This window comes from Scomber japonicus, chromosome 22 (genome assembly GCF_027409825.1).
Source record: "Scomber japonicus isolate fScoJap1 chromosome 22, fScoJap1.pri, whole genome shotgun sequence".
Classification (NCBI taxonomy): Eukaryota; Metazoa; Chordata; class Actinopteri; order Scombriformes; family Scombridae; genus Scomber; species Scomber japonicus.
This window is the reverse complement of record NC_070599.1, coordinates 18,697,706-18,725,547: the sequence shown is the minus strand read 5'-3', so window position 1 is coordinate 18,725,547 and position 27,842 is coordinate 18,697,706. Positions and strand designations below refer to the sequence as shown.

The window sequence follows — 27,842 nt, the reverse complement described above, 5'->3', positions numbered from 1 at the left end:
TATTGTATGGTGTGCTTTTTGATGGATAAGAGAATCTTATCTCTCAGTGAACTGTGTCAGTAAATAAAAAAGGTGCAGACTGACAGTTGCCTCGATCTACAACATAACTGCAAGTATTCTATACTAAGTTTCTATAAAGCTTTTAAGATGGAGCAATTATGCCATGTTGTAATTGTCTTTTTATCTGCATTGTGAAATCACAGATCACATGTGCTTTCAAACAAAATATTTATTGGTTTAATTAAAAACTTAAATTCAAATTCAAAACTCAACTTCAAATTACATTATTTCAAATCTTTCAATACTGATACTTTGTTATCAAGACAAAAGAGGACTACAATATTTTTTCCCAAAACCTTAAAAATAGAAGACAATAAGGACAATGAAGAAATCTTTGTTTTAGGTTGTGATGAAATCAAAGTGTTCATGTATTGCACACAACGCTTCCTCATCAGTAACTGAAGAGTTCTTGTGTGTCTCAGATACAGTAAATACGTTTCTCCTGCTGTTCTCTTGTGTTCCAGTGTCTTTGACTTCATTGGACTCTAACAGCGTTACATGCTTACTTTGATTTTGTCACACCATCATGTAAAATATTTCATGTTCTGATATTTCGTGACATTAATAAAGGTAAACTCACATTTGAGGTTAAATATTGTCATTGCAGATATCTAGGCACTTTACATACATTAACATACATACTGCAAGCGAGCATTTTGAGAAGGGAATATTCATGTGTATTTTGTCAGAAATACAAAGCCATTCAAGCTCTTAGCTTTTTTTCTGTTCTTCATTACTCAATATGTCTCCCTTCTTCATTCCCTTTCTTCTTACACAGTGACAAACACCAGCCTGGCAGTGTAGGCCAGGTCCGCAAGGTAAAGCAGGAAGTTGAGCGCAGTGAGCACTGCCACTGCGATCAGGTTTGTATTGTTGCCTCTACGTTGGTACTGTTTGTCAAACTGGAACACTGGCCAGATGATGGTAGCAGTCAGGTACATGATAACTGCCAGGAGGGCGTACCCTGACAGGAACTTGGAGAATGGGATGGGGAGACAGCCAGTGCACTCGCCTACACACAGCACCACCACAGCCATGGAAAGGATGAAGCAGATGCAGTACACTGCCATGCACCACTTGAGTGCTGCATGATGGTCATATGATGGCGCAGGGCTGCTGACCAGCATGAAAATTACACAGGCTACAAAGGTCTGGCACACCTTTAACAGGCCTGGAGCTGTAGCCATATAGCCTGTGACCTCCCCTGGCCTTGCTTTAGACAAGCTCACCTCCCCCATATAGGCTACCGCAGCCAGGCAGGAGAAGACGGTGGAAGCGATGCGATAGTCACGAGTTTCACCGTAGCGCTGCTGGTCCTTGATGAAGTAAACTGGGAAGATGATAGAGGCAGAGAGGCAGAGGAGGGCGGCATAGCAGGCGATAGTGATGGGGAAGTTGGTCCAGGACACTGGGATGCGGGCCTGGAGGCCGAACTGCTCCACCAGCAGGACCAGCAGGGTGCAGGCGAAGCTGAATGCCCAGCAGAAAATGCACCAGTCGGCCATGCCTCCATGGGGAAGGTTGGCTCCATGTGCTGCAACACTGAACGCCACGCAGGTGAACACCAGGGCAGCTAAACGCACCCACAACAGCTGGGAAGTATGAAACACAAGTAGTGGCATGATGGGATATCACAGACAGTCAGGAGCTGAAAGGGATCTCTGTAGTCCAGCGAGGATTAAGATGAGTGTTTTTTACTAAATGAGAGATCTTGTGCTGGCTGCTTGTCAGGTGCTCTGTTGATGTTTGTCATGTATTCTGCAGAGAGATAATAAAAAAGAGTGAAATTAAAGCAACATTTGGTGAAGTGATGATGTGTGTTTGTATCTTAATGAAACACAAAAACAGGGGGGCTTTCCTTCATATGTACAAATGTCATTTTATTCTGATTTGTAAAATACTGTAGCCCTAACTTAATGATGTCTTAAAAGCCCATGATGTAAAAATGCCAATTGTCCTTTCATAATTGTTGTCTGAGTTACTGTCAAAAATGTGCTACATGAGTTTTAGATATTTCTGCTCAATATTACTGACAAGGTTTTGTGTCTATGGGCTGATTAAGGTCTGATGAATTGAGGAAATGAAACCCTGAAAGGTCATGAATGATTATCTACTTAAACAACAAAACTATAAAGTCAAATGGTGAGAAATTGCAACACCAAAGCTCTAATTAAATTCATACAAAGTTGTTAATCTCTAAATGGCATGTCCGGGCTGAAATCAAAGTTGTGTAAAGACTGTGGAACGTGTAAGGAACTTGAGTAGGCCACTCAAGCTGTAACCTGTGCAGGGTACGTGCATTATACAGGAAATGGAAGTTGTCATGCTTTTAAGCCTCAAGGGCTTGGAAAGTCCCCCAGACTAAAATGGAACTAAGCTGTTTTACATTGATGCCCTCTAGTGTCTAAACTGCAATAGTTGCAGCATTAAATCTTATGTGTGTAGCTTAAAATAATACAGCAAAAATCACAGATTCACAGATTTGCCTCAGAGAGCTCAACACTGCCATCCACAACATGCAGTGCTGTTGCAGGGTTGTTGTTTTTTTGGATTTCTGAGTTTAATATATTACTCTAATGTCCTAATGTGTTGTGAGTGCAGATGCAACAGAAAGGCCATGACTGCTACTGTACAGGTCCAGACATGGTGCATCTTTAATGGAAACATCATTGCTGGAGAGAGATGTGCTTCCGTTTTCTGCCCATACAAAGCCTAATTTAATAAGTGTTGCAACCATTAACTCCAATACTACTACTTCCTGTTCTGTGCAATGACTCAATCAGGAAGCAGCTCTGGGGAGCTAATGAGCACGTCCACAGGAACCCAGACTAACAATACCAAATGAGCACTCAATCAATGTCAGATACAAAACGAATGAAGCTGGAGTTTGCTCTTTCAACTGAGATCTCAGTGGATGATACAAAAACCTCTAATATAATACAAGATTTGATCCATTACCTTTAGGTTTTCTGCTGAAATCTATTATGTACTGTTCATGCTTTCATTACTGAAAGGTGTGTCAGATCATGGCTGAGCTATAAAAAACATAGCTGCTGAAACATAGCGAGAAAGGTGTGGTTCTGTGGTGTATTTGGCCTTTTACCCTCAGCGCTGAAAGGAAACCACACTTGGGGCTGTTTTTTTCGGTTTGTAACTACACATACCATGCATACCTTAGATTTGGTTCTTTATCAACTTAAAAACAAGCATGTGCGCAACTGTTGTAGCTTAAATGTGACAATTTCTCGTTTTATACCTGCATTAAATTATGGTCTAGATGGAGAAAGCTTTTTTAAATCACTCTATAACCAACAGTCAAAGCTGAAAGAAGACGTGGCAGCATTTAATGCTACCATACGAGATACGACCACTCTTTTATGTTATATTTCGTAAAACAAACACAATATGAGTTTCTATTGAGATATGAAGTTTGTGAGAAAGAGGTTTACATTAACGATACCGTTACAAATAGCGGACATACCGCGCCCTGCGCTGTGCCATTGTCTCTGTGCCAAAAATAGACCATGACAAACACTTGCTTAAAAACTTCTGCATTATCTATCTAAGAGAGGAAAAATGACAGCCTGAAGATTAACCTTACCGATTGCTTGGCTCGAAAGTATCTTTCATGTTTTTGAAGGCTTAAAGTTCCTGAAACATCGTGCGTACTTGGCGGCGCATCTGCTCTCTCATCCACTAGTACCTCACAGCAAAAGATCCCACGCCCAGAAGTTGCCATATTTGGTAAAGTAATGAAACGCTCCCCAAGCCTCAGTAAGGTCATCGCAATATCTCATATTGCGTCAGTTAAAATAACAGAAGTCTGAGTCAAATTCCGATCCGACCTATTGATTGCAAACCAGGAAAGATATTTCGAGTAGACTTTTTAATTGCTTCACAACCACTTCTTCCCTTAATAATCCCGTGTGAACTTTTTTCTAAGGTCTACTTCAAAATGCAACAAGAACAAATTAATAGGCTACTGAGAATAATCACTTACTTACATGTTACGGGGTGTTTGAAGAGATGGAAATGTCGATGTTATGGTCTGCATAGAAAGGTTACATTACAGGCCTATTGTCTAAAATGTTTTTTTTTTTTTAAATACAGCACCAAACAAAAAGGTTTAGGGGCATATTGATGTTTGGTTTGGACCCAAGGTTGGAGCGTTTTTCCCTTTTTTTCACTTATAGATATTCTTCTACAATGTTTCTAGTTCTCTTAATGCTGCATGTTGTTTGTAGTATGTACTTTCAAGATAAAACTGTAGCCTGTATCCCCAACCTGTGGCATCGAGATTGCAGAGGCAGCACTTGCAGTACTGCAGTCCAGCCAGCTGGGGGCGCTGCTGTGTGCGTGATCTTTGAGGACATGATGGTGGATCAGCAGCCAGTCAAGACAGCAGGATAACAACACAGCAGAGATCATTATTTTCATACCTGGAACAGTTTATGGATGCTGTAAACGATGCTATTACCCACTGAGACGTCTGGCAGACCACAAGAGAGATAAATATCCTGCTTGTGCCTCTTGTTTGGGAGAGAAGACCTACAGGAGTCGTATTCCCTTCAAGCTATCTGGCTAACATGCAGCATTAGTGTCTGGATTTGCAGGAAAACTGGACTCCGGGATTTAACTGAACTGCCTTAAAAAAATACTCTATTCACATGCAGCAACAACCCTGTTGGGTTTTCATCTTGCATGTATAGCTGGACAGCTTAGCCAGCTCCACGGGACCGGGTCGTCGGCGCAGCTGAAAGCCGAGCACACAGAGCTTTCGGTCGGCCTCAGCGTCAACGCGATGCCGCGGGTCGAGATCGGCCCTCCCGCAGAGCTAGTGAAAGCTAGCTGGACGTAGCAGGCCGCTCCAATTAGTCGTTATCATTCCACACATAACTAATTAGTGTATTTGAAAAAGCACCTTTATCATTCATCTTGCACGGCTTTTTTATTTTATTTTTTATAAGCCCATAGCTATAGTTAGTAATGCGAGTAGTGCAGATGCAGCTGCAGCGTCTGTTGTTTACAGTGTGTTAGCATGTAAAACAAATCTCCCTGTTACAGTTAGCTTGGGAGTGTGCTGGAGTGGAATGGTGATTGATTTCTCACTTATCAAAACTCGAGGTATGTTATTTAGTGTGTGTGTGGGTTAATTTGCCTTAGCAGTATACACCAACCCACCTTTGGGGCATTCATGTCACATTTGAACCTTATCTATGCAAGCATATGACTAAGAAATGAGACACACCAAGATAATGCTTTGCTTCTGTGGGATTATTTAGCTTGGAATAACTAGTAGTTACATATAAGGTTTAGTATTATAATTTTCCTACAAGGTGTTACAGAATATCACCCAAAAATAGTGCTTGTTTTGTTATGCTTGAAAATACCCAGACCTACTATAACAGACACATGGGAGTTGTTGACCTGCTGGAGCATTGCGAGACACATCAGCCATTCATTCATTCATGATTGATGATCCTTGAAGAAGCAGGCTGTCCTTTATCCAGTTTCCACTACAGCTGAACCACTGCATCAGGTTTTGTTTTGTTTTTAACCACTCTACCTGCACATGCACTAATGTAACTCTTGTGATAGTTTGAGCAGCACATTCTCTTAAATGTCCTAACTGGAATCACTGGGGTGGATGGGAACATGAGGAGCATCCTCTCTGATCTGATTCAGCTCCCAAGTAGCTGATGCACATTAGCTCGAAAGTCTGATCACTACAGAAAAGCCCCCATTGTGTGGACTTAAAACCGAAGAGGAAAGGGAAGACAACAATGATGATGAGGATGAAAGAGGCCCAGTGACAGAGTTTGAACCCTCACCAGGAAGCAGAGGAGAGTCACAAGGCTGCAGACATGAGTCTCCGCCAACCCACCTCCACTCTGGACAGGTAGGAACCTCACATCTACTCCACCCAGACAGTTTCTTTTGCTGTGTTTGACTGTATGCTAAAAAATGTAGCATCTCCAGGCAATCAACACGTCTTTATTTGACTGAGGTCCAGTTCGACCACTAGAAAAACTAGTCAGGCAGGTTGTGTACTGTCTGGGAGCTGATAAAAACACCTCCTGCAACAAGAAGACAAAATACTGATTGCATGTCAAAGGTAGCAGCCTGGGAATCCTCGCTTAACACAAACTTGAAGCAAAAGATTTCACAGTAATGTGTAGATTACCATTTGTGAGTTTCAGTGTTCAATTTCCATGTGTCGCTTGAGTGTGGTGTTGTTGTGATGTTTCACCTGCTTTCTCCTCCACTGAAACACTTGATGTACTGTAATTCATCCCGTGTGTTACTGTCAGTCATCACCACATTGACTTTGTAGCTCTACATTGTGCTTGCAGTGATCATCTGTCTGATGCCTATTTGTCTTGATTATGTGTCTTTCCTGTTTCTCCTGCTGTCAAATTTTTTCCTCTGTCTGTGTTTGTTTGTGTGTCCTTGTGTACGTGCCCACCGCTTTCTGTGTCTGTGTGTGTGTGTGTCATGTGACAGCAGGGAAGCCAATAAGAAAAACGCCCACCTGTTCAGGTAGGACAGCTGTCTGATGAGGGCTTGTGTCAGGGTTTTTGGGGGTTGATCACACCTACAGATTGTACAGCTGTAGCAGCAAGTCTCCCAGTGGCTGCTCTTGTTATTTCAGGGTGTTTGTAGGCGGAGTTGGCAATTGGCATTCAGTGCATGCACGAGAAAAATCTTGCATACACATAAAATGCATTATATGTTTTTAAAATGTATCTCTTTTCCCTACATTTGAAATTTGTGTTTCACTGTGTAAAACTAATCGAGGTATTTTTTATGTAAGATAATAATAAGGGATTGCTAAGGCTGAGTCAACGTCATGAAGTGATTGAATTAATGCAACTCATTTGAATTCATATCAAAATTCTGCATGTAAACCAAACAATGAAGTGTCGATCGGCTACGTAATGGTTGATACCTGATCCACTTGAAAATGTTAGTATTAGAGGAGTCTGATTTGGTTGATTGGATCGATGCATTCCTAATAAATTATTTTGTATGAATGAGCTACCTGGGCAAGTATAGATGTAGAGTTGCAATGATTAGTCACTTAAAGGATTAGGTGGTTGACAGAAAATTAATCGGCAACAATAAAGAGAAAAAATGTGAATCATTTTATGTAAATATTTTCTGATTTCTTTAGTCTTGTATGATAGTAAAGTGAGTATTTTTGGGTAGTGGATTGTCGTTTGTGGCAAAACAAGATACCTTTGGTGTCATGTTGGTCTTTAAAAAACAGAAATCAACATTTTTTATAATTTTTTTAGAACAAACAACTAATTGATTAATCGAGAAAATAATCAACAGATGAATCAGATGAAAATAATTGTTAGTTGCAGCCCTGCTTGCGTGTAGTCTGGTGAACACACTACTGGGCTACATCTAATTGTTCTTGTCATGATTAATTTATATCTCTAATTTAATTATTTTGTTGAATCTCAGCTTCCCAGAATCTTGGGTGACTTATTTTACAGTAATAATCTCGGAGATTATCATTCAAATAAATATCTGTCAAGCCAGTATCTATCATCAAATTATTACCATCTATCACAATGGTGATTGAACCTGTGGCAGAGCTAACACAACAGCGGCGTACTGTTTTTTTTCTGGTCTGGTGCTGACTGAAGTAACACAGGTGACACTGTTTGGATCTCTTAGAAGTGAAGTCCGAAAACACATCTGCAATTACTACTTTTTGCCACAGGTGTCGCCACATAGAACAAAATGGAGATCTTTGGGGTTGTTACTTTAAATTGCTTGTTTTGCCCGACCAAACAGTAAAAAGTGTTAAACATGAGGTGAAAAAAATCCACAACCAGCAAAATAGATTACTCATGTATCTTATTTGTTGCTGATTAGTTTTCTTGCGGTATCTATTAATTGACTAATCATTTCAGTGCTTACAGGCGTTACAGGTACAGTAGCTAAATATCCCCACATCTTTTTAAATCACAGCAAATCTGTCTGGATGGAGTCAGACGGAAATAAGTCTCACTGTGTTTCTTTAAGCCAACTAGTCTTTGGACCTCTGGAAAAATACCAAATCACTCGAGTGTTTACACAGTGTGTGCTAGCGTCATACACTCTTAGCTAAATATATTCTTGGAAGTCAAGGCTGCTCTCAGTGTTTACAATCTGTAAGAGTATAAAGGGTGCGGGGTTGATATTGAATCTTTTCCTCTTGGTCAGTTTCTGTGTTGCATCAGGATCAGGTGTTCATCTGAATTTCTTCTCTCTCTTTCTCTCTCTCTGTTCTCTTACCCCTTTTCCCCCTTTTATCTGCTTTTTCCCTCTTTGTCTGTCACGCATCACTCGCTTTCAGCCCTTTCGCTGCTTGGTGAGTTCCTGTTGAATGCTTTCTCGTCGTTTTTTATGCCGTTCATATTCTCATATTCTCACTTTTTTTCTACCCAACATCTGATCATGTGCGTCTTATGAATCTTCTCCTCCTGACCTCCATCTTTTCTCACACATTGCTCCATCCCTTTTGCAAGCTTCTCTTCTTTCTTTCTCCTTGGTCTTTTTTAATTTATCTTTATTTATCTCTCCTTCAGTTATCCTGTGAATTATTTCTCCCAGTCCAACCAGCCATCCCAGAGCGTTTCTTTTTTTTTTTTATCACTCTGTTTTAATAACATTTCATGTTAAGTCACTTTGTCTCTCATCCCTCAAACTCAGGCTCAGCAGTCTCACCATCGGGGACTCGGAGCGCAAATCCTCTGCCACGCAGCAGAGGGAGCCAACGACTGACGTCTCTGTTGAGAGTACTGGTAAATTTGACTTCCCACACCGGGTTTTTGATTTGTTTCCAGACTCATTTAAGGCGTAATTTAACTTAAAATCCTTTTCATCCTTCTTACCTCCTCTCCTCAGGTCCTGGTCTTGTCCAGAGATGTGTGGTCGTGCAGAAGGACCAGCTGGGTTTTGGCTTCACAGTGTGTGGGGAGAGAGTGAAGCTGGTGCAGAATGTCCGACCAGGTGAAACACATGCACAGTTTATGTTAATATAATTCTTGTCCTGTGTGCGAGTCTAACTGTATACCTCTGCTCATCCTCGCAGGTGGTGCAGCAGTCAAGGCCGGAGTCCAAGAAGGGGACCGAATCATAAAGGTTTGTTTTTACTGCTTGGTGTGACAGGAACTGAATCTGAGAGTTACTGGCCTCTTCCTGTTTTCAGTGTTGGTTATTTTCCTCTCTGTTCGTCTTTCTTATTCTCAGGTGAACGGCTCGCTGGTGTCCTCCATGTCCCATCAGGAGGTTGTGAAGCTCATCAAATGTGAGTCCAGAAAGCTTGTGAGATAAAATTGAAACTTTGTGTTTTTTTATGTTATTGCTATAAAAATGTCTTTAATTGATATAATCTCTTTTCATCACATCACAGCTGGACCTTATGCAGCTCTGACGCTACAAGGGCCACCGCCTTCAGCAGCCTCTTTGCCACTGGAGCCCCTTCCTACTGACCTTACACCCATTCAAAGGACATCACTAGGTGGAGAGGCTCCACCCCCTCCACCTCCACCCTTGCCTTCTGGACTGAGCAGCACCCCTTCCCAAAGAATCACTGGACCCAAACCACTACAGGTGAGTAAAATTGTATAAAAGTATGATATTAACTATGTGACACTCATCTTAAATACTGAAAACAACAACAACAGATACTTAAAAATTGACAATATGTTGTTTTAAACAAAAAAAAAACACTTGCACCTCATCAAAATGACCTAAAGTTTCCGTTGTACATGTGATTTTTTAGGACCCAGAAGTACAGAAACATGCCACTCAGATACTCAGGAAAATGCTGGAGCAAGAAGAGGCTGAACTGCAGGTAAACAAATATGTTGTTCCAGTTTGACAGTTTGAGTTTGATGAATTTTGCCCTCTTCTGTTGAGTTTTATGGTAGCTGGCATCCTTAAGTGTTGCATTACCACCATCTGCTTTCAACTGCCTTTGCTCATCTATTCTAGCATCACTGTGTTATGTGTGTTCCCGAATGTAGCCGCATGTGCGAACAGTAAAAAATCTTTAGCTCTGCCTGGAGGGTTATCCCAGTAATTCACCAGGAACTATGTGTGAAAGAGGCTTAACACTCACTGATTTGCAGGACTTAATGGAGGAGCAGCTGAGGAACCCGTCAACATCTCTTGAAGAGCGTATTGAAAGTGCCAAGAGGCGAGCTCACCAAGTCAGGGTTAAGATTCAGCAAGATCTGGTATGTTTTTCTCTCAATCACGTTCTCTGTTTTAACCTTGTTGTTTTACTGGCATAGGACTTTGTTGCATCTGATATTATTCCACTCCTACAACCAATACTGATTACATGAGAGATTTGTTCGCAAATTAAACTTCACAGCCGGTGCTGGAAAATAACAGATGCTTTGTATTATTTTGCTTCTCCAGGAAGGAACGCGGTCAGAATCTGTTGCCAGTTACGTCATAGCAGGAGAAGGTTTGTATCCTTTTTATGTTTCACCTGTTCAACTGTCAGCTGTCAGTGCTACGATCTGTGACAATCTTTTAAAACCGTGTTTACATTTAAGCTTAAAACTCACAGTAATTGGTAAAATACACCATCTATAGGTCTCGTAACTCATTAAGGTTTTAGTACTCTGTGCCTATAGACCAATATCATAATAATATGATATAAGTTGTTTATTTGTATAGAACATTTAAACAACAAGACAATTCAAAGTGCTTTACATGAAACATAAAATACATCAAGACAGGATAGAAAAGCAACACATGGCAAAATAAAAAAGACTTAAAAATGGAAAATAAGATGAATGTAGAATAGAGTAAGGCAGATGAAAACAGGAGAATAAAAAGTTACAGTGCGGTGTAGGATATTAACCCTAAAATTTGGATTTAATAGAAAACAGTCACAAAAAGAAAAAAAAAACACATTTTTGACAGAAACAAACATTTGTGAAATAACTGACCCAAGATGTCCAAAAGTGTTTCCTTCTTTGTTGGTTATATCCTGTTTTTTTATGAGTTGCATCATATCTGTATTCTTTGAAGGTTCCCTAGATATAACTTTGACTTGCCATGTGCAGTGAAAACATGATCATCTGTAACAGTGTGAAGTGCTTTAAATAGGAAATATCCAGCATGCTGATATACACGGTTACTAACATTGCTTTGTGCTTCGGCAGGTCGATTATCAATGGACTCAAGTGAAGGAGACATCGAGGTAGGTCGCTAATTTTGTCATTTCACAAACTGGTGAGATTGTGTGTTTGTGTATGTGATGGTCCCACTCATCCCGTCCCACTCGTCCTCCCTCCCTCCCTCCTCCTGCTCCTCCTCCTCCTCCTCCTCCTCCCCAGGCGTTTGAGAGTCCCCACTCCTCCCCCTCATCTTCCTTCAGGACCCCCCTACACCGACGGCAGAACTCCGACACACACACCCTCTCTGATTCGGTGAGATGGACGCACGCACACGCATTTATACAGCTTATACAGCGGTTAGCAGATTAGTTAGAACTTTAGTAGAAGTGAAAACAGTCACTGTTTCAATATCATTCAAATTGGCTTTTATGTTTTAAAGTTGGAAGAACAGTTTACTGAAGTGAAACCGATCATGACTCATTGCAGCTATTCACAGTGGTTAAATGAATCTGTGTGTGTGTGTTTAAGACAGAAACACAGACAGGAATAACAAGGAAAAATGGCCCTTAAATAATTTATCCTCTGTTTTTATTGCTTATCTTTTTCTGCCAAATGCTTGCATTCATTTATACGGAAGAGGATTAGGGCCACTGTGGGGAAAAAAGTGAGCTCTGACTTTTTTCTCAGAATGCTGAGTTTAAACCATAGTCTGTATAAAAGAAATGGACGTAACATCCGTGACGTCACCCATTGGTTTGTGGACTGCTGCTCGGAAGCCAATAGTTTTGAATCTAGGCAGCGCCATCTTGAAAATTTCAGGTGCATGCTGGGAAAAATAAAAACACGGATTCTACTTATATGGGCATGAGGCGGAGCCATGGGCGGAGCCAACGGCGGAGCTGGGAGGTTACGATAGGTTGCGAGGGCTGGATCTGGAGGACATTGGGCAATCAACCTGTCAATCACAACGCAGCCATGTAGCCTGCTTTATCGTCAAATATAAAATCAGGGAGGCCAAAATGTCACAAATGAACATCATACTGCATTGAAGAAGGCTTTAAACTAGTGATTGAGACCATAAACACATTTTGAAAACGTTTACTGAGGTTAGAAATCAAGTGAGAAGTTGGTGAATTCTCCATTGACTTGTATAGAGACGGTCGCCCCCTGGTGGCCTTTTGATAGAATGCAGTTCTAAGTTACTTCCACGTTGGCTTCATTTCAGAGGACCAGAACTCCCCGCCTGGTTTAAAGTCAGAACTCACTTTTTTTCCCACAGTGGCCCTAATCCTCTTCCGTACATTTAAATATGAATTATCTTTAAATGTTCAACTCAAATCAGCAGATACAGCTTTGCTGACAGTATGCGCTGTACCACTCGGACCCTGCATGACAAAGATTATTTTCCTTCTCAGACACGTAGCGTTGTTTTCTCCTCTCCATTTGTTTCTCTCCATTTTGTGCCATGCAAAAAAGAAATCTGTGTGACCAGCAGGGAGACTGAGGACATTTCTGATTTATCACCACACCCTTCAATTCATATTTCACATCACTCTTGTGCACAGAGCACTGCATGTACAGTATAAGAATAAAGATATCAGGTTGTCTGTGTCCTTGTGTCCCTGTGTGTGTGTGTGTGTGTGTGCTCTTTTCATTACTTGAACTCGTTGTGTGTGCATCTGTTTTCAAAGGGTGGCAAGCCCCAGATCATCGGCCCTGAGGAGGAGGATGAAGAAGATGATGGCTATGCTTTTAATGAGGTGAGAAAGAACATTTATTATCTGTAATGAATCCACACTGATATGATGTTTAAGTTGATTGTTTCATTCGTGTTTTCTCCGTGTTTCTCTCAGATGGACGGTCCGTTCCAGGACATCGAGATGTTGAAGCTTCGACCGGCCCACATGACAGTGTTCATGAGATATGTCTTCACACAGCTTCTGGACCCCAACCCTTTGGTCAGTCTGCGTTATATGTATATAATCAATTTGTACAAGACATTGCTGTTAATGAAAATAAATGTCAAGACAAAGGAAGCAGAGATGGAGGTCGCCCTACAGTCTCTCAGTGAATCTTTTTGTCATCTGCAGCCGTTCACTATCATGTCATGACCAGTTACTTGTAATGTCTATGATGTTCAAATTTTACTTTTATCCCTTTACTGAACCCCGTCATCCACATAGGATATATAAATCACTTTTTATATATACTATAGAAAGGTCTAATTTAGTAGAAGGAACTATTCATCTTTAAATGAGGAAAAATAGGGAGTTGTCTCATCACATTTATATTTATGTATATAAAATATTACATATATTACATTCACTACATGTTCTTTACTCTTATCAATACAAAATTACATCTGTCTTCTTCTGCACTTTAGGGTCATATTATTTCTGCAGTAAAAAAGGGAATCATACAGTACCAGTTTTCGTCGTATCCTATTATGCTATTATTTATAAACACTGTCTGACATGTGTGTGTGTATAACTATGTGTACTGACTTAGTGTCTTGCTTTCTTTGTTCTTAGCTGTTTTACCTGTCGGTGGAGGCTTACCTGGGCTCCAGTACTAAAGACGCACGCTCACTCGCACCTCAAATCTGCTCCCACTTCCTGGACCCAGACGCTGTATGTACCAACACACCTTAATCATTTTAAATTGGTCTCTATCAGTTTGATCCCAGTTTTGGCCATGGTGGTGACAATAATAAATAATAAATCATTAATTATACTTACTAATAATGGTAAATGATTACAAGCCATGCCTTTGATTGTATTACTTTAACAAATTGCAGTCTGAAACATGAAAAAGTAATACCCCTTTCTTTTTCTTACAGCCCTTGAAAATCAAAGCACGAGAGGAGTATCTCACAGATATCGGTAAGACAACCTGAGATAAGTTGAACTATGCAATTTGTGTTTATGACTTTTATCAAAAGCACAAACTCTCAAAAGTCTGACAACATGAAATCTGAATTGTGGCTTTTCCAAGTTGGAAATGTATCCACTGACTTCATACTTTCTGTCCTTCGTCCCTTCAGAGAGTCGACTACAAGCCCAAGAGGACATCAGAGGGCCTCTGTCTGAGCTGCAGCAGGAGGTGCTGCCGGACATCCAGTACCAAATACAGGACTACAGGTACATGACTTCAGATTTATTAGGTTTGAAAGTTAGTGTTTGTCTACCATACAGGTTTTCCCCTCTAAAAGAAGACATCTACTAATGTATAATTTTCTGGAGCTCACATTAAACCAATACGCTTGTGTTCGTGTGTCTTCACAGGAACAAGCAGATGATGGGCCTCGGCTCTCTGTTTGGAGAAGGAGACCTGCTGCAGCTGGACGGAGACCCGGCGAAAGAAAGACAGGTGGTGGACAGACAGGTCACCGCCCTCTGGGAGATACTGTGAGTCTATACAGTAACTAATACGCATTCCCATTTTTCAACATCTTCAGTTTAATTGGTGCAGACAAAAAGAAGATCATATTGTTTTCCTCGTAGGGCTGCAGCTTACAGTTATGTACTTTATCAATCTGCCATTTAATTTCATAATGAATCATTTAGTCAATTAAATGTTGATTAAATGGGGAAAGAATAGCATGTTCTCAGAGCTCTTGATGATTTCTTAAGTTTGCTTGTTTTTGGTTTGACTAACAACAAAAACCTTTAAGATATTCAATTCATTGTCTATATGACAAAGAAAAACAGCAAATCTTCACATTTTAGGAGCTGGAACTAAATAATATTTGGCATTTTTACCTTTTAATAAAGACTGAAATAATTAAAATAGTTGCTGGTTAATTATCTTTTGATCATCTTGCTGAAGAATCATTGCAGCATTATTAACAGGCTTTTACTCCTAAGCCTAAAAATAGACCCAAACTGATTTTTTAAAAAATATTTTAGTTTAAATTGAATACTTTAAAGATTTGTTATGTGTGAGATTTGTGCTCATTATAGTTCCCAGCAGTGAAACCACAGGTAGATTCAGTGATACATCCATTACTGCCGCCTCCTTAACCCTGTAAAGACTGAACCATAATTTTTTTTAAATTGATAAAAACATTTGAATCCCTTATAGGTCATGCATAAAGCTCATATCACCACCTACTAAACTTTTTATGCTTGATGATGATGTCTAATGTATGAAATGGAATAAAAGAAGACAATTAACAGATCTACAGATAAATGACCTTCTATACCTGCTTTATCGAATTTGATACACACTTTTTTTTCAACATGAATTTACCATAAAATAAGTTACAAAATATTTAGTAATAGCAACATTGCATTGATTTATCTGTGCACTGCATGTATCTGATTGTCTTTCAGGTAAAGAATGATCACACTGATGACGTAGAGCTAAAACTCATCTCTTATCAAATATGATTCACTCTGCATTACGGGGTTTGTTCTCCATCCAAATCTACCTGTGAACTAATTACACAGGAGAGTTTCATTCATAATAAAGTGAATGTTTACATCACAGCTGGAACGCACACTGTCCCCTGCTGCCTAGCAACAGGGTCAGATGTTCGGTGCCCAATAAAATAGTTATTGCAAAATCGGTAGGAGGAGCCTCACCCAAGCTATCATAACAAAGGTCATTAACACGGCCGCAAACCCTTGAAACCACATGACATTTATTACATTGACTTTATACACACCAGCTAATTCCCGTGACATGACTCTTCTACTACTGTCTGTTTCTTAACCCTGGCGTTCGCACCTGAATGAGCTGGATTTCCTTCTTCTTTTCTTTATTTTAAGGGATCTGTTAAAGCGTGATATGTGTTGTGGAGGGAGTTAACGGCCTCTTTTATGTCTTTCTCTCTGTTCCAGATCCAAGCACGAAGAGGACAGAAGGTAAAAGTCGTGCCTCGTCTGTTGGAGTGAAATGTGATTTAACAGCAATAAACTGCCCGAGGGATTTGCTATCTCTTTCTCCGTCTTTTACCTTCTGTTGTATTCTCATCACTCCCGCCCCCCCACCCCCCACCCCTGCCTTACCCATACCATGTTTCTTCTGTCTCTTCTCTCTTCGTCTCAACCCCCCATATCACTCCTCTCCCTTCAGTTCTCCTCTGGCGTCGGCTGTGCTCCTGTACCTCCGTCATTCTGGCATCAAACTCAGAGACTCCAAGGTCTTTCCTGGTCTGAGCACAGAGAAGGAGAAGTGGCTCGCCTTCTTAAAGACGAAAAAGGTAAGAAAGGTGTTTTGTTTTCTGCTGAGAAACAAAATGCAAGCCAGTAATAAGAAGATACGTTACAAGCAATTATTTAAATAATGCTGAAACTCCACCTCTACAAATGAAAGTTTAATTGCTGTACAATGAGCCTTCAAAATAAAATGATTGGTTTTACCAGCAGTATAAGAAGTATAAAATCATTAAAAACTAATAAATGAAGGAACATTTTTACTTATATATGATATGAATGACTGTTTTCTCTCTCTCTCCACAGCTGAGTGGTACAAAGAAAGAGAAAGATGGAGAGGACAAAAAGAGAAATCCCATCCTGAAGTACATCGGCAAACCCCGGTCCACATCCCAGTCCAGTAAATACAAACACACACACACACACACACACACACACACACACACACACACACACACACACACACACACACACACACACACTCATACTCATATACTCACAGTTATAAGTGGCAAAGAAAATGAATAAATGTACAGTAGCTGGTGACTAATGCAGATGTGCGCATATCTGTCAGAGGTCGTTATGAGCATACATGTGATGTTCTCAGTCATTGTATTTGACTTCTTGATTTACCGTATTGATTTCTTGTTGTCCTTTTTGTTTGTTTGGAGGTTTATTTATTGATTTAAAACATTTTCATTGTGTCTTGTTCTGATTTCATTGTTTCTGTTTGGTTCGTTTTTTGGTTTTGTAGCATTCCATGTCCCGTTGTCACCCACCGAAGGTATATATTTTGTTTTTATGTTGTTGTTTTCCTCTTTAGTTCAATTTTTATTTATCATAAACATTCACTGCGCTGTTAGTGTTCATGCAGTGGATGTAGTTTCAGACTTTAGCTCACTGTGTAATTGTGTGTGTGTGTGTGTGTGTGTGTGTGTTTGTGTGTGTGTGTGTAGTCCGTCCTGGCAGTGTGAGGAACATCATTCAGCAGTTTGAGAATAACACAGAGACGGGAGGAGAGGAGGGAGGCGACCCTGCCGACCCCCAGCGGCTGTCCTCCAGCAGCCTGGGAGAAGACAGCATGGACAGGTAGCTCTAATGAGACGCTCTAATGTTAATGTGTCTCTTCATTAAAGGTTCTTCTTATTCTACTTATTTAGTAAAATATAACACCTGCTTTTTCTTCTCTCTCCTCCAGCCCTACGATCTCAGTGCGTCTGGCACGCAGCGAGTCGTTGAAGGCTCAGGGTGAAGGTCGGCGGCGGGGCGTCGCCTCAGGAACGGAGTCTGTCCCCCGCTCGCGTAGTGATGTGGACATGGAGGACAGCGGGGAGGAGCGGGAGGGGCCGGGCCTCAGGCCGCTACAGCACAGCGCCTCGTCGTCTGCATCCAGCAACTCTGCACGGTAAACATCCAACGAAACCTTCTTGCTAACGGAAGCGTCTTTAATGTCTCAGATTATGTTTGGATTCAGATGTTTTGGCTTCCTTCAGTGCAACGGTGTCATCACTTTAATAAACCTCTAGGAAGCTAAACTAGATCTCTCATAAACTCCCCTGGAAGTTCACTCAATGCCATCTCTCTCTCCACTCTCTCTCAAACTCAGGTCTCTAGAGAACCCTACACCCCCATACACTCCTCGGTCTAGACGCAGGTGAGTTTTCACGACGTCCCCAAGTTGACAAGAAAGAAACGCCAGCTTTTAGTTTTAGGTTTCACCCCTAAGGTTAGGTGAACACAAAGTATTGTATCTGTGTTAGTTGGGAAAATGTGTAGTATAAAAATAATCATGAACTCATGTTTGGTTGTCTCTGCTTGTCTCTCCAGGAGCGTGGACTCACCGCTGGCTCTGCTACCGGACGCCGGGGTGCTGGAGGAGGAAGTGTGTGACGGTCAGAACTGGCAGGAGACGGTGCCTCCTCATCTCCTCGCCACGCTAAGTCAGAGGGAGGTGGACAGACAGGCCGTCATATACGGTAAGAGATAAATTCAGATAACCACAAATAATTAAATACAGATATGAAAACTTTATTGTCAACAATGTGGTAATGCTGGATCCTAGTTTCATTTAGTACCTTGACAGCACTTAGGACAAATTACTTCTTGTAGATGTTGTTTCTGTTAGCTATCATAAAGGAAAGAAAGTTTTAGGAAAAAGTTTTTTAAAATTTCTGAAGGAAACAGTCCCGTGATTGTTTATATTTATATATTTTCAGGTTTTCTCTGTTGCATCTTTCTTTATCCAAACAAAAAAAATTTGTGTGTTTCTTGGCTTGTCTTTGTTAATCACAGATGTCTCCTTAATGTTTCCTGAATTAAAAAGTTGTTGATTAAATGATCGTGACCGTCTGCATTTGCTTCCTTCTCTTTAGAGCTGTTTACCACCGAGGTGTCCCACCTACGGACCTTACGAGTCCTGGATCAGGTTTTCTTCCAGAAAATGAGGTCTGTTCTGAACACTGATGAGCTGGCCTGCATCTTCCCCAACCTGCCCCAGGTCTACGAACTCCACGGTCAGTCTATGCATGTGTATATGTGTGTGTGAGATTTTGGACTCAAGGGAATTCTGCGCAGTATAGAAATGAAAATGACCAATGATGACTCTTAATGAGTCATTTCATTTATGAAGCACCTTTCATACAGATTAGTTTAGCTCAAAGTGATTCACAGTTGATTGACAAGCTGATAATGAGACAGAACAAGTGTAGACCGAGGATAAAAGAATGAGACCAATTCATGCAAGAGGAAATAAGTATGATAAATAAATGTTTAAAAGTGTAAATAAAGCAAACTAAATGAAAGAAAATAAAACATAAATAAAAATAGGAGAGAACAAGTAAAAACGTTTATTAAAAGTTAGAGTCAAATAACTAGGTTAAAATAGATTAAAAAGACAAAAAAGAAAAATGACAAAACAGATCATGTTTAATAAAAGCTGGACTAAAATTAGTTTCAAAAACAAAAGAAGATAATAAGATAAAAACATAATAATATAACATAAAAGTAACAGGTTTTTTAGTAAATATAAGAAAAATAGAACAAAAAGACTACAAACAATTCTGAATCAAAATAAAGTAAGTAAGTATGACTGAAATTTGAGGGATGAATGTCCTTTTAATGTACCATCGCTGCCTCTTCTTCTTCCTCTGCTAGTTTCTGTTTGCACAATAAAGTGAGTTATACTTTGAGTCAACACGTATTCAGGAGGGTGTGAAGCTACGTAAATAATAATAAGCAAAGCAAATACCAAGCTAAGGTTATTACTGTTGAGGCTGTAACTTTACCGTATGTGTCAATATGTGTTGAGTTAATTTAGAGTCGAGGATTCATACCATGTGACATCACTATCTGACCAGACTGGCGTATTTCAGAAGATATTGTCCTGTTGGAGGAATTTAAGTTTATTTAATCTGAGTGATGTATGAATGTTGCTTCTGTATCGTTTCTCTGCAGCGAGTCTGTGCGAGGCGATGAAGAAGCGAAGAGAATCTCCCATCGTGCAGAACATCGGGGACGTTATGCTAGCGAGGGTGAGTTAAATAACCGCTGCTGTAGAGTCATCATCCATCACTGTGTCTGTGCTGTAATATCAAACCTTAATGTGTATATGTGTGTATGTTAACTGTGGTGTTTTCTGTCTTTTGTTTTTAATGTGTTTCTAGTTTGAGGATGCTAATGGAGACGAGTTTCAGGAACAGGCGTCTCAGCTGTGCAGCCAGCAGTCTCAGGCTCTGGAGCTCATCAAGAACAAACAACGCAAAGACCCTCGCTTCGCTCATATTATACAGGTACACACACACACACACACACACACACACACACACACACACACACACACACTTCCTGGCCTTACTTCAGTATGACAAACACTATTTATTGGATGGCTGTGGCTCAGGAGGTAGAGCGGTTCGATTCCCGGCTCCTCTAGTCCACATGTCAATGTGTCCTTGGGCAAGACACTTAACCCCAAATTGCTCCCGTTGCTGCGCCAACAGTGTATGAATGTGAATGAATGGTTAGCTTCCTCTTGATGAGCAGGTTGGCACCCTGTGTGGTAGCTACCACACAGCCTGCCATCAGTGTTTGAATGTGTGTGAAAGGGTGAATGAGATGTAATGTAAAGTGCTTTGAGTGGTCGTAAAGACTAGAAAGACGCTGTATGAGTACAGTCCTTTTACCATTTACCATTTAGCTCCTGACGCATCCCTTAAAAACCAGATTATCTTCATGATTTTACTTTTAATATCTATAGTCACATTTAGGACTATAGGTTTTTCTAGATTTACCAAGATGACTTGGTAAATAATGATGATTATTATTATTATTATTATTATTATTATTAATATTAGTAGTGTGAGTAGTTATTTCCTTTGGACTATGAGGGAGCAGGATTTCAAACACTTTATTTGTTTCCTTTTACAATTAGTTTAAGTCTAAATCCATGATTCACTGTAAAAAGAGCAGAAACTGTAGAGAGCATGTGTCTTTTCCATCATAGTTAATCTTTACATGTTGATATCGTGACTCTTATTCAGGAGTGTGAGGCGAGTCCTCACTGTCGGAGGCTGCAGCTTAAAGACCTGCTTGTGTCGGAGATGCAGAGACTCACTAAGTACCCTCTTCTGCTCGACAACATCCTCAAACACACAGACGGTGAGTCAGTCCAGAGATTCATTGTATCCACACAGGAATACCTGACGTATGACTTTGTGGTTTTTAAGACAGAGATTCTTGTGTTTCCTTTAGCGAGTTCTGCCGACCTCCCGTCTCTCCAGCGTGCCCAGGCATGTTGCCGAGGGATACTGCAAGCCGTCAATGAGGTCGTCAGGGAAACAGAACACCGGCAACGCCTCAGCCAATACCAACGCAGGCTGGATGCTGCTCCTCAGTTCAAGGTAATCAAATCATTATTCTTTCTTTCTGTCCCATATCCCATAATGAAGGCTGCCAGCTGTGTCTAACTCTAGCTCTGTTTTCTTTCTCAGAGTCTGGACCTGAGCACTAAGAAAATGATCCACGAAGGTCCCCTCACCTGGAAAGTCAGCAAAGACAAGCAGTTAGGTCAGTATCTAAGCCGTGACGCAGCTCAGTCTCACCTGTTTGGTTTCCCATCACTTATTAACACATCTTCTAATCCCTTCATCAGAGATCCAAGCGCTGCTGCTGTCAGACTGCCTGCTCCTGCTGCAGCGAGGCCCGGACGACCGGCTGCAGCTGCGATATCCTTCCCGCTGGCTGGGTGGAGGCGGAGGAGGCAGCGGAGACAGCAAGACCTCTTTCAGCCCTCTGGTGAAGCTGGACTCGCTGTTAGTGCGCTCGGTAGCTACAGGTTAGTCCGCAGGTGTAACAAGGAATTACTAATGTCTTGTGTTTTTGTGTTTTTGTGTTCCTGATTTTAAAAAAATGGCTACATCATGTGTTTCCCCTCCAGACAACAAAGCTCTCTATGTGATCAGCACCACAGAGAGGCAAATCTACGAACTGGTGGCTGGGACATCATCTGAGAAAAACACGTAAGCTTCTCTATGAGCATAGGAAGAAACCTCTATTCTGTTCTGCTGTATGTTTGCAGGAAGTGTTGATTTTGTTGATTTTTTTTTTTTTTTTTTTTTTAACAGCTGGAAAGACTTACTTGAAAAGACCATCTCATCATCTGGTGGTTCATCACCGCTGATCAATCATGGATCCATGCCAATATCGTGAGTAAATCTGATGTCTGTGAATAATAAATAAAGGAATGAGTCACTTAAATCACTTCTACGAGATGAGAGAGTGTCTGCAGGCTGTAATATTATTCTGTCAGATATATTTTCATTTTCTCATTTGTTTCTTTTCAAATTATAAATGTGTTGTGTTTTATTCACAGCTCTCCCAGTCTTGGCAGTGCATCCCCAGTCTCAACTGGTAGTCACGTCTACACAGGTAAGAAGCATTTTATAAACTGAAGCAAAATCATGATTTACAACAAAGACTTTGAAGGTTAACTAAACCTCCAGCTGTTTGCAATCTTCCAGACAACTCTATGACAGAGCAGTCCGACTCCATGGAGACTCATTCCTCCACCGATGACATCGCGCTCTCGGCCGACACACCTACGGACCAATCGGGAGCTTTCATCTGTGGTGAACGACAAGCAGTCGGTGTGGCAGAGGCGGCTTTACAGGACGGTGAGGAGAAAGCAGACATGACATCATCACTGCACAAAACCCAAAAAACAAACTGTTGAATGTTAATAGATTTTTGTATTTGATAGTTAAATCATAATAAGCTGAATATGTTTTGATTTTCATTAGTTTATGGTTTCATTTAGTGTTAGTGTGTATTTATAAAAGAAAAGAATCCAACCATGAACTAAATCAGCCTCTAATGAGTCTCTCTACACCATCACAGTTGAAACATTAAGGCAGCTCATATTACGAGATCTGGAAGAGGACGCTTGGAGCCACGATTCAGACGACACACCCACCAACGAGACGGCCAATGAAAGGAGCTCGTTCTCAGAACGTCAGCGGCCGGAGTCTCAGGAGACCATCCTCAGCTTCAACACCAGCGAATGGGAGGCCGAGCCTGAAGAGGCTCCGCCCTCAGACGCGGAGCAGCCTAGCGTTCAGGTCATAAGGAAAGGTAACGGAGAAATAATCAATCGATCGATCCCCTTTTAATTCTTCTAATGCTTCACGACTGGCTGCTCACTCTGAGTTCATTCAATTCTCAGATTGTTTTACAAATTAAAAGCAGAGTTTATTTTCCCTTGAAATTTATATTTCACATTGATTGGACTGAAAGTGAATCAGCTGGTTGAGCTGTTTGGATACAATCTGGTTTTCAGTCTTCCTCTGCATGTTTCTCTGCACTCTGTGATCCAATATTTTGTTTCTTACACCCTTTTTTCTTCTCTGTTTTTCTTGTCTGCTTGCTCTTGACAACACAATTACACACTTACTCCTATATCACAACTTCTTCTGTAACTCCTTCCCCCATCTTTAAAAAAAATATAATTCACACACAAACACACTCTTTTTCTACATCACACGTCTATCATCTGCATAGCTGTGGTTGCGGGTTCTTCTTCTTCTGTCCCTGACGGCATCACTGATGATGTCAGCCTCCTCTCCAACCAATCATCCAAGCCGAGTGAGGCCACAGCGCAGGGTAATGACGACCACATCGGTCCAGTGCTGTAGATTTTATCTATCTTTAACATTCTTGCATTTACATTGTTAAGAATTTAATATTCAGCAAGATAATAAATAAAGAATTTAAAATCAACTTGAACAGAATGGAAAAGGATCTTAGTCTTTATTTCACTCCTGAGGTTTCTCACTAACACACTTTTTTTGCTGCAGGGAACTTTTTCTACTTGGTGATGCCTACAGAACAAGGAGAGAGCGCCACTGATGACCTCAATGACCCTCCCACCCCCACGGCCAGCCACTTCCCCCAGCCTCTGGAGGAAATGACATCAGCAGAGACGCAGCCGGAGGAGGCGACGTCAGCCGGCGGTCCAGCGGCCGACCAATCAGAGGCCATGCAGCTGGAGCAGGAAGAGGAAACGGAACAGCTGAATGCCGGGCAGCAGAGTCATGTGATCAAAAACGTGGATGAGATTTTTCTCACCATCGAGGGGCTGATGAGCAAGCTGCGCCAGCTGAAGGTGAGTTTGTGTTAAAGTCACAGATGTATAAAGAGGACTGGATACAGCGTGGGAGGCGAGGACTTCTTTATTCTCATGACAGGCGCTCAGTGGTGCATGAAGCAAATAATGTCACTTCCCACGGTTATGAAATACCCGGATGGATGCATGCTCACTAGAGACTTGTGGTTCCTTTAGTGGCATAATATTGAGGTGTGGAGAGTTTCATGTCTCAGGTGGTGTTCAGTAGTTCAAAGGATCACATTACACATTTCTTCCTCTCGTGAGATGTGTGATTCAGTCAAACAATCAATCAGACTTTATTTATATAACACTTTTCATATTGTAAAATGTATCGCAAGGTGAACCACACACTCACACATAACACATGCATACACACTTCAAAGAAGTGAGTGAGAACTGAGATTACACTATAATGTGAATTCTCCAGCTCAGTTTTTAAACTAGTTTACTCCACAGACTCTGTCCTTTTGTTTTCTAAAGGATCAGTAAGGCAGAGAGACACTGGACTTCTTATTTATACATGTTATACTTGTTTGTCCATGCTACACTTAAAATGGTGTTTAAAGGTTAGTCATCACTCTATAAATGTGTGGTGGAGTCTTTACCTTGCCCCTCTGCCTGTAGTTTCTTATTTTGCTGTGTCCGTGATGTTTCTGTTTCCGGGCTTCAACCTTTGGGCAGTGGGTGTGTAGCCCCCAGCCGATAACAGCGTGCAGAGTGTGAGGGCGGGACTCTATAAAAGCACAAACACAGATTTTTCCACTTGTTACCAGCTGGTGTTATTAAACTTATTTCTGTATTTCTCCCCATTTTCAGGAAATAGAGAACGCCCATCACAAACTATTAAAAACCCTCAAAGAGCCGTCTGTCAATCAGGAGTCAGAAGACCAACAGTGCCGCTCGGCGACCGTCTCCAGGACACCGTCTCTGGATCGCGGCTCAGGAGACGGTGAGCGAGAAGGATCAAAGTTACAAATTCAGTGAGGGGAGCTGATTTTTATTCCACATCACTGAGCGACGTTGTAATTTTAACTTTCTTTTCTCGAACCCTTGCAGGCAAAGAGGGCAGTCCAGCAGAACCCAAGATCCAGTCGACTGGATTCTGAGGTCAGCGCAGACGGGATTTAACTGGCAGTCACACGCTTGATTGTTGGCATCCGGATGCACCCATACGTACCCACTGTCAGACTCAGGCACCTCAGCCCCGCCTCCCCTCACCCCCCCTTCCTCCTAAACCTGCATGCACCGGCCAGAGGAGCAGAACCCAGGAAGAACTGTGGCCATTTTTTATTTTAGTTTTCTGTTGCCCTGGGATACCAAGAAACTGGTCAGACTAACCTGGATTTTCTTGTGATCTGACTTGAGCGTGAGAGAGAGAGCGAGACTCCAGGGGAAAGAGAGGATAAAGTATGAAGGAACAAAAAAAAAAAAAAAGGCAGAAGACAAGTTGACGGGTGAAGAGAAGAGAGGAAGAAAAAAAATTAAAAGTTGGAAAAACTGAAAGTTGGAAAAATGACCAAGATGGATATTTGTGAAGGAAAATGAGTTATCTCGCTTTTTAAAGCGCTGGTTGAAGGAACGGAGCAGAAAAAGTGTTGAAATGTTAATTTAAGGAGAAAAAAAAACAAACAGAGGGACCCATCACCCCAGCACTTTACCCATAATGCATCCCTCTGTCATGTACGTCCTGTACTGTGGACTGATCAGGGACTGGAGACGCCACTACCGGCTTTATTTAGGGGGCCGACGCTTGAGCCAAAATGGCCTCCGCTGGTCCCTTAACCCCATTCCTCCCAACCCCCCCACCCCCACCCACACCTCCACTGGTTGCTTTACACTGAGTTCACCTGCCATCACGGCCGAAGGACTGTGTCTATAATAATTCAGGTTATTTGCACTGGGTAAGGAAACCATTATCACACACATACGAGCATCATTTAACCGTTTCATTCATCTCAGACGTTACATCTCCACATCGAGGGAGAAACACTACTAGAGTTCATGTTGTTGGGAACAGTCGCATGTCCTCAAGTCTTCTTTTTATGTATTAAGATGGGCTGTCTGGAAGCATAAGTGCAACATATTGATCATTATATGGGTCATAAATCGTTCATGTTTTTACGTTCTGGAAAAACACTACTGCGCTGTTTGACTACTGAAATGCTGTGTCGGCGTTTTATTTTTCAGCGCTGCTTTCAGAGGCGAACGGAGATCTCAGCGATTTCAAAGTAATAAGCTCAGCGGACACACACACACACACACACAGAGAGACACACATACATCTGTTCTGATCATGTTGTTTCGGCGGGAGAGTTGTTTTTTTTTGAGGATGTTTACGAGGCTGTGAGGAAAAACAAGAGGCGAGGGGGCGAATACAGATTCAGACGTTTTAGAAAACTTGAATTATTTTTTCAGTGCAAACCTGTTTTGTCACTCAAAAGTGCTGCCAAATACCGCCGCTTACATTGCCTGTACACTTTAACGATTTAACTGTGCATCCTTTAACCCCCCCCCATTCCCCCTCCCCCTCCTCCTCTCTCTCTACAGCCGATTGTGTGTGTAAATATACCACGGTGAATACTGTGAACCAGCAACTCCCACCACCACCACTACAGATACCCGTCATACTACAGATTTACGTTTACACCCGTTAGCCCACATCTAAAGCCATCTAGGTACTTTCTTTACCAAGTCAGCCCCCCCCTACCCCTCTACCAGCCCCCCTACCCCTCTACCCTGCACAGAACAACTTTTATTTATTGGGAGAAAAAGAAAATCTCTGTGAATTTAGATTTTTTTTTTTTTTTTTTTTTTACAAACTCAAGTATATGCACATGATCCAAGTATAAAAGAATAAGAGCTATATGCAAGTGTTCAATGAAACAAACATTCATTTAAAGGAAAGGTGTGACATTGTGGGGAAATATACTCAATGGCTTTCTTGCTAGGAGTCATATTTAACGTACAGACCTGAGAGTCGGATCAGTTTTCTCATCTAATTCTGAGTAAGACAGAGAATACAAATATTTCCCAGAATGCCGAACGCTCTCTGTAACTATTGTTGGATCATTTGTCGGAGTTGTTACCAGCAAAGACTGACACTAAAGCCAAGTCCTTTTCTCTTTTTCCTTTTTTTTCTTCCCCCTTTCCCCTCAAAGTCCATCTGTCTGGATTTAATTTGATACACACTACGACATAAACTACATATAATACACACAGCCTTTAAACTGTTACAAGGAGAGAGCTCTTTTGTGTAACAGTTTAAATATTTTCCTCTTCCATCACACTGGATTTTTTTTATTTTTTTTTATTTTTATTTGAACTGGTTTCAAATACTAACTTAACTCAAGGAGCGCTTTAGTGAGAAACCCGAGCCTCTTATACCAGCTTCCCAAAACTGACAACATCACTACTAAACTGAACCAAACAAAAAAAAAAAGAGCCAATCACATTTAAAAAAAACACTATCATCAGCTGACTTTTCAAACTACTATTAAAACAGTGTTTCACTACCTGGTGGAAGGTTTTCACTATTTAGCCAACACACCCTGACGAAAGGAGTCCAAATAAAGTCTGTACAGGTTTGAGAAGAAAAAAAACAACAATTTAAAAAAAAAAAAAAAAAAATGAATTGCGAATAAAAGTGAAAGCAGTGCTACTGAGCTGAACGTGCAGAGGGATTTGTGCTAAAATGTAAAAATGTTCTACCAAAGTGAAAATATCTCCTCAGAGGTGTTGAAGGGAACACTGCTCGTTGTCTGTTTTTTTTATTATTTGTGTTTTTGTTTTTTTTGAGGTTATTAGCTGCTGATTATCAGACATCTCAGA

General features: G+C 41.1%; 3 protein-coding genes across 4 annotated transcripts in view; 1 reads left to right on the top strand and 2 right to left on the bottom strand.

The window, feature by feature from the left end:
• LOC128383510 (basement membrane-specific heparan sulfate proteoglycan core protein-like) overlaps positions 1–27,842 on the bottom strand; it is a 333,871-nt gene that overhangs the window by 107,838 nt on the left and 198,191 nt on the right. The window lies entirely within an intron of this gene.
• Positions 262–3,773, bottom strand: LOC128383954 (myeloid-associated differentiation marker homolog). Of its 2 annotated transcripts, none has more exons than XM_053343542.1 (2): positions 3,662–3,773; positions 262–1,818 (listed from the first exon to the last, which is right to left on the bottom strand). In XM_053343542.1, the coding sequence occupies exon 2, from the start codon at positions 1,680–1,682 to the stop codon at positions 831–833; it is 852 nt and encodes a 283-aa protein (XP_053199517.1). In that variant the 5' UTR covers positions 1,683–1,818; positions 3,662–3,773; the 3' UTR covers positions 262–830. The 2 variants fall into 2 exon arrangements, with proteins under 2 accessions (XP_053199517.1, XP_053199518.1); XM_053343543.1 differs by having other exon boundaries at positions 3,657–3,712.
• Positions 5,243–26,642, top strand: arhgef11 (Rho guanine nucleotide exchange factor (GEF) 11). The gene is made up of 40 exons (XM_053343510.1): positions 5,243–5,959; positions 8,770–8,861; positions 8,965–9,069; positions 9,152–9,201; positions 9,310–9,367; positions 9,473–9,672; positions 9,845–9,916; positions 10,194–10,301; positions 10,489–10,537; positions 11,244–11,281; positions 11,418–11,510; positions 12,890–12,958; positions 13,052–13,156; positions 13,730–13,828; positions 14,038–14,080; positions 14,242–14,338; positions 14,483–14,605; positions 16,043–16,066; positions 16,278–16,404; positions 16,664–16,757; positions 17,112–17,141; positions 17,314–17,446; positions 17,556–17,762; positions 17,964–18,011; positions 18,185–18,333; positions 18,730–18,870; positions 19,811–19,887; positions 20,020–20,145; positions 20,893–21,010; positions 21,104–21,252; positions 21,343–21,418; positions 21,504–21,686; positions 21,789–21,870; positions 21,976–22,056; positions 22,224–22,279; positions 22,372–22,524; positions 22,748–22,981; positions 23,704–24,011; positions 24,831–24,963; positions 25,071–26,642. The coding sequence occupies exons 1-40, from the start codon at positions 5,925–5,927 to the stop codon at positions 25,118–25,120; spliced, it is 4,215 nt and encodes a 1,404-aa protein (XP_053199485.1). The 5' UTR covers positions 5,243–5,924; the 3' UTR covers positions 25,121–26,642.

Excerpts from the sequence above, each read along its gene's own strand:
- arhgef11 (XM_053343510.1), top strand. The coding sequence starts at position 5,925 with ATGAGTCTCCGCCAACCCACCTCCACTCTGGACAG. Across the intron at positions 16,067-16,277 it reads AAGCACGAAGAGGACAGAAG|TTCTCCTCTGGCGTCGGCTG; the intron begins GTAAAAGTCGTG and ends CTCTCCCTTCAG. Across the intron at positions 18,871-19,810 it reads CCAGGTCTACGAACTCCACG|CGAGTCTGTGCGAGGCGATG; the intron begins GTCAGTCTATGC and ends GTTTCTCTGCAG.
- LOC128383954 (XM_053343542.1), bottom strand. The coding sequence starts at position 1,682 with ATGCCACTACTTGTGTTTCATACTTCCCAGCTGTTGTGGGTGCGTTTA.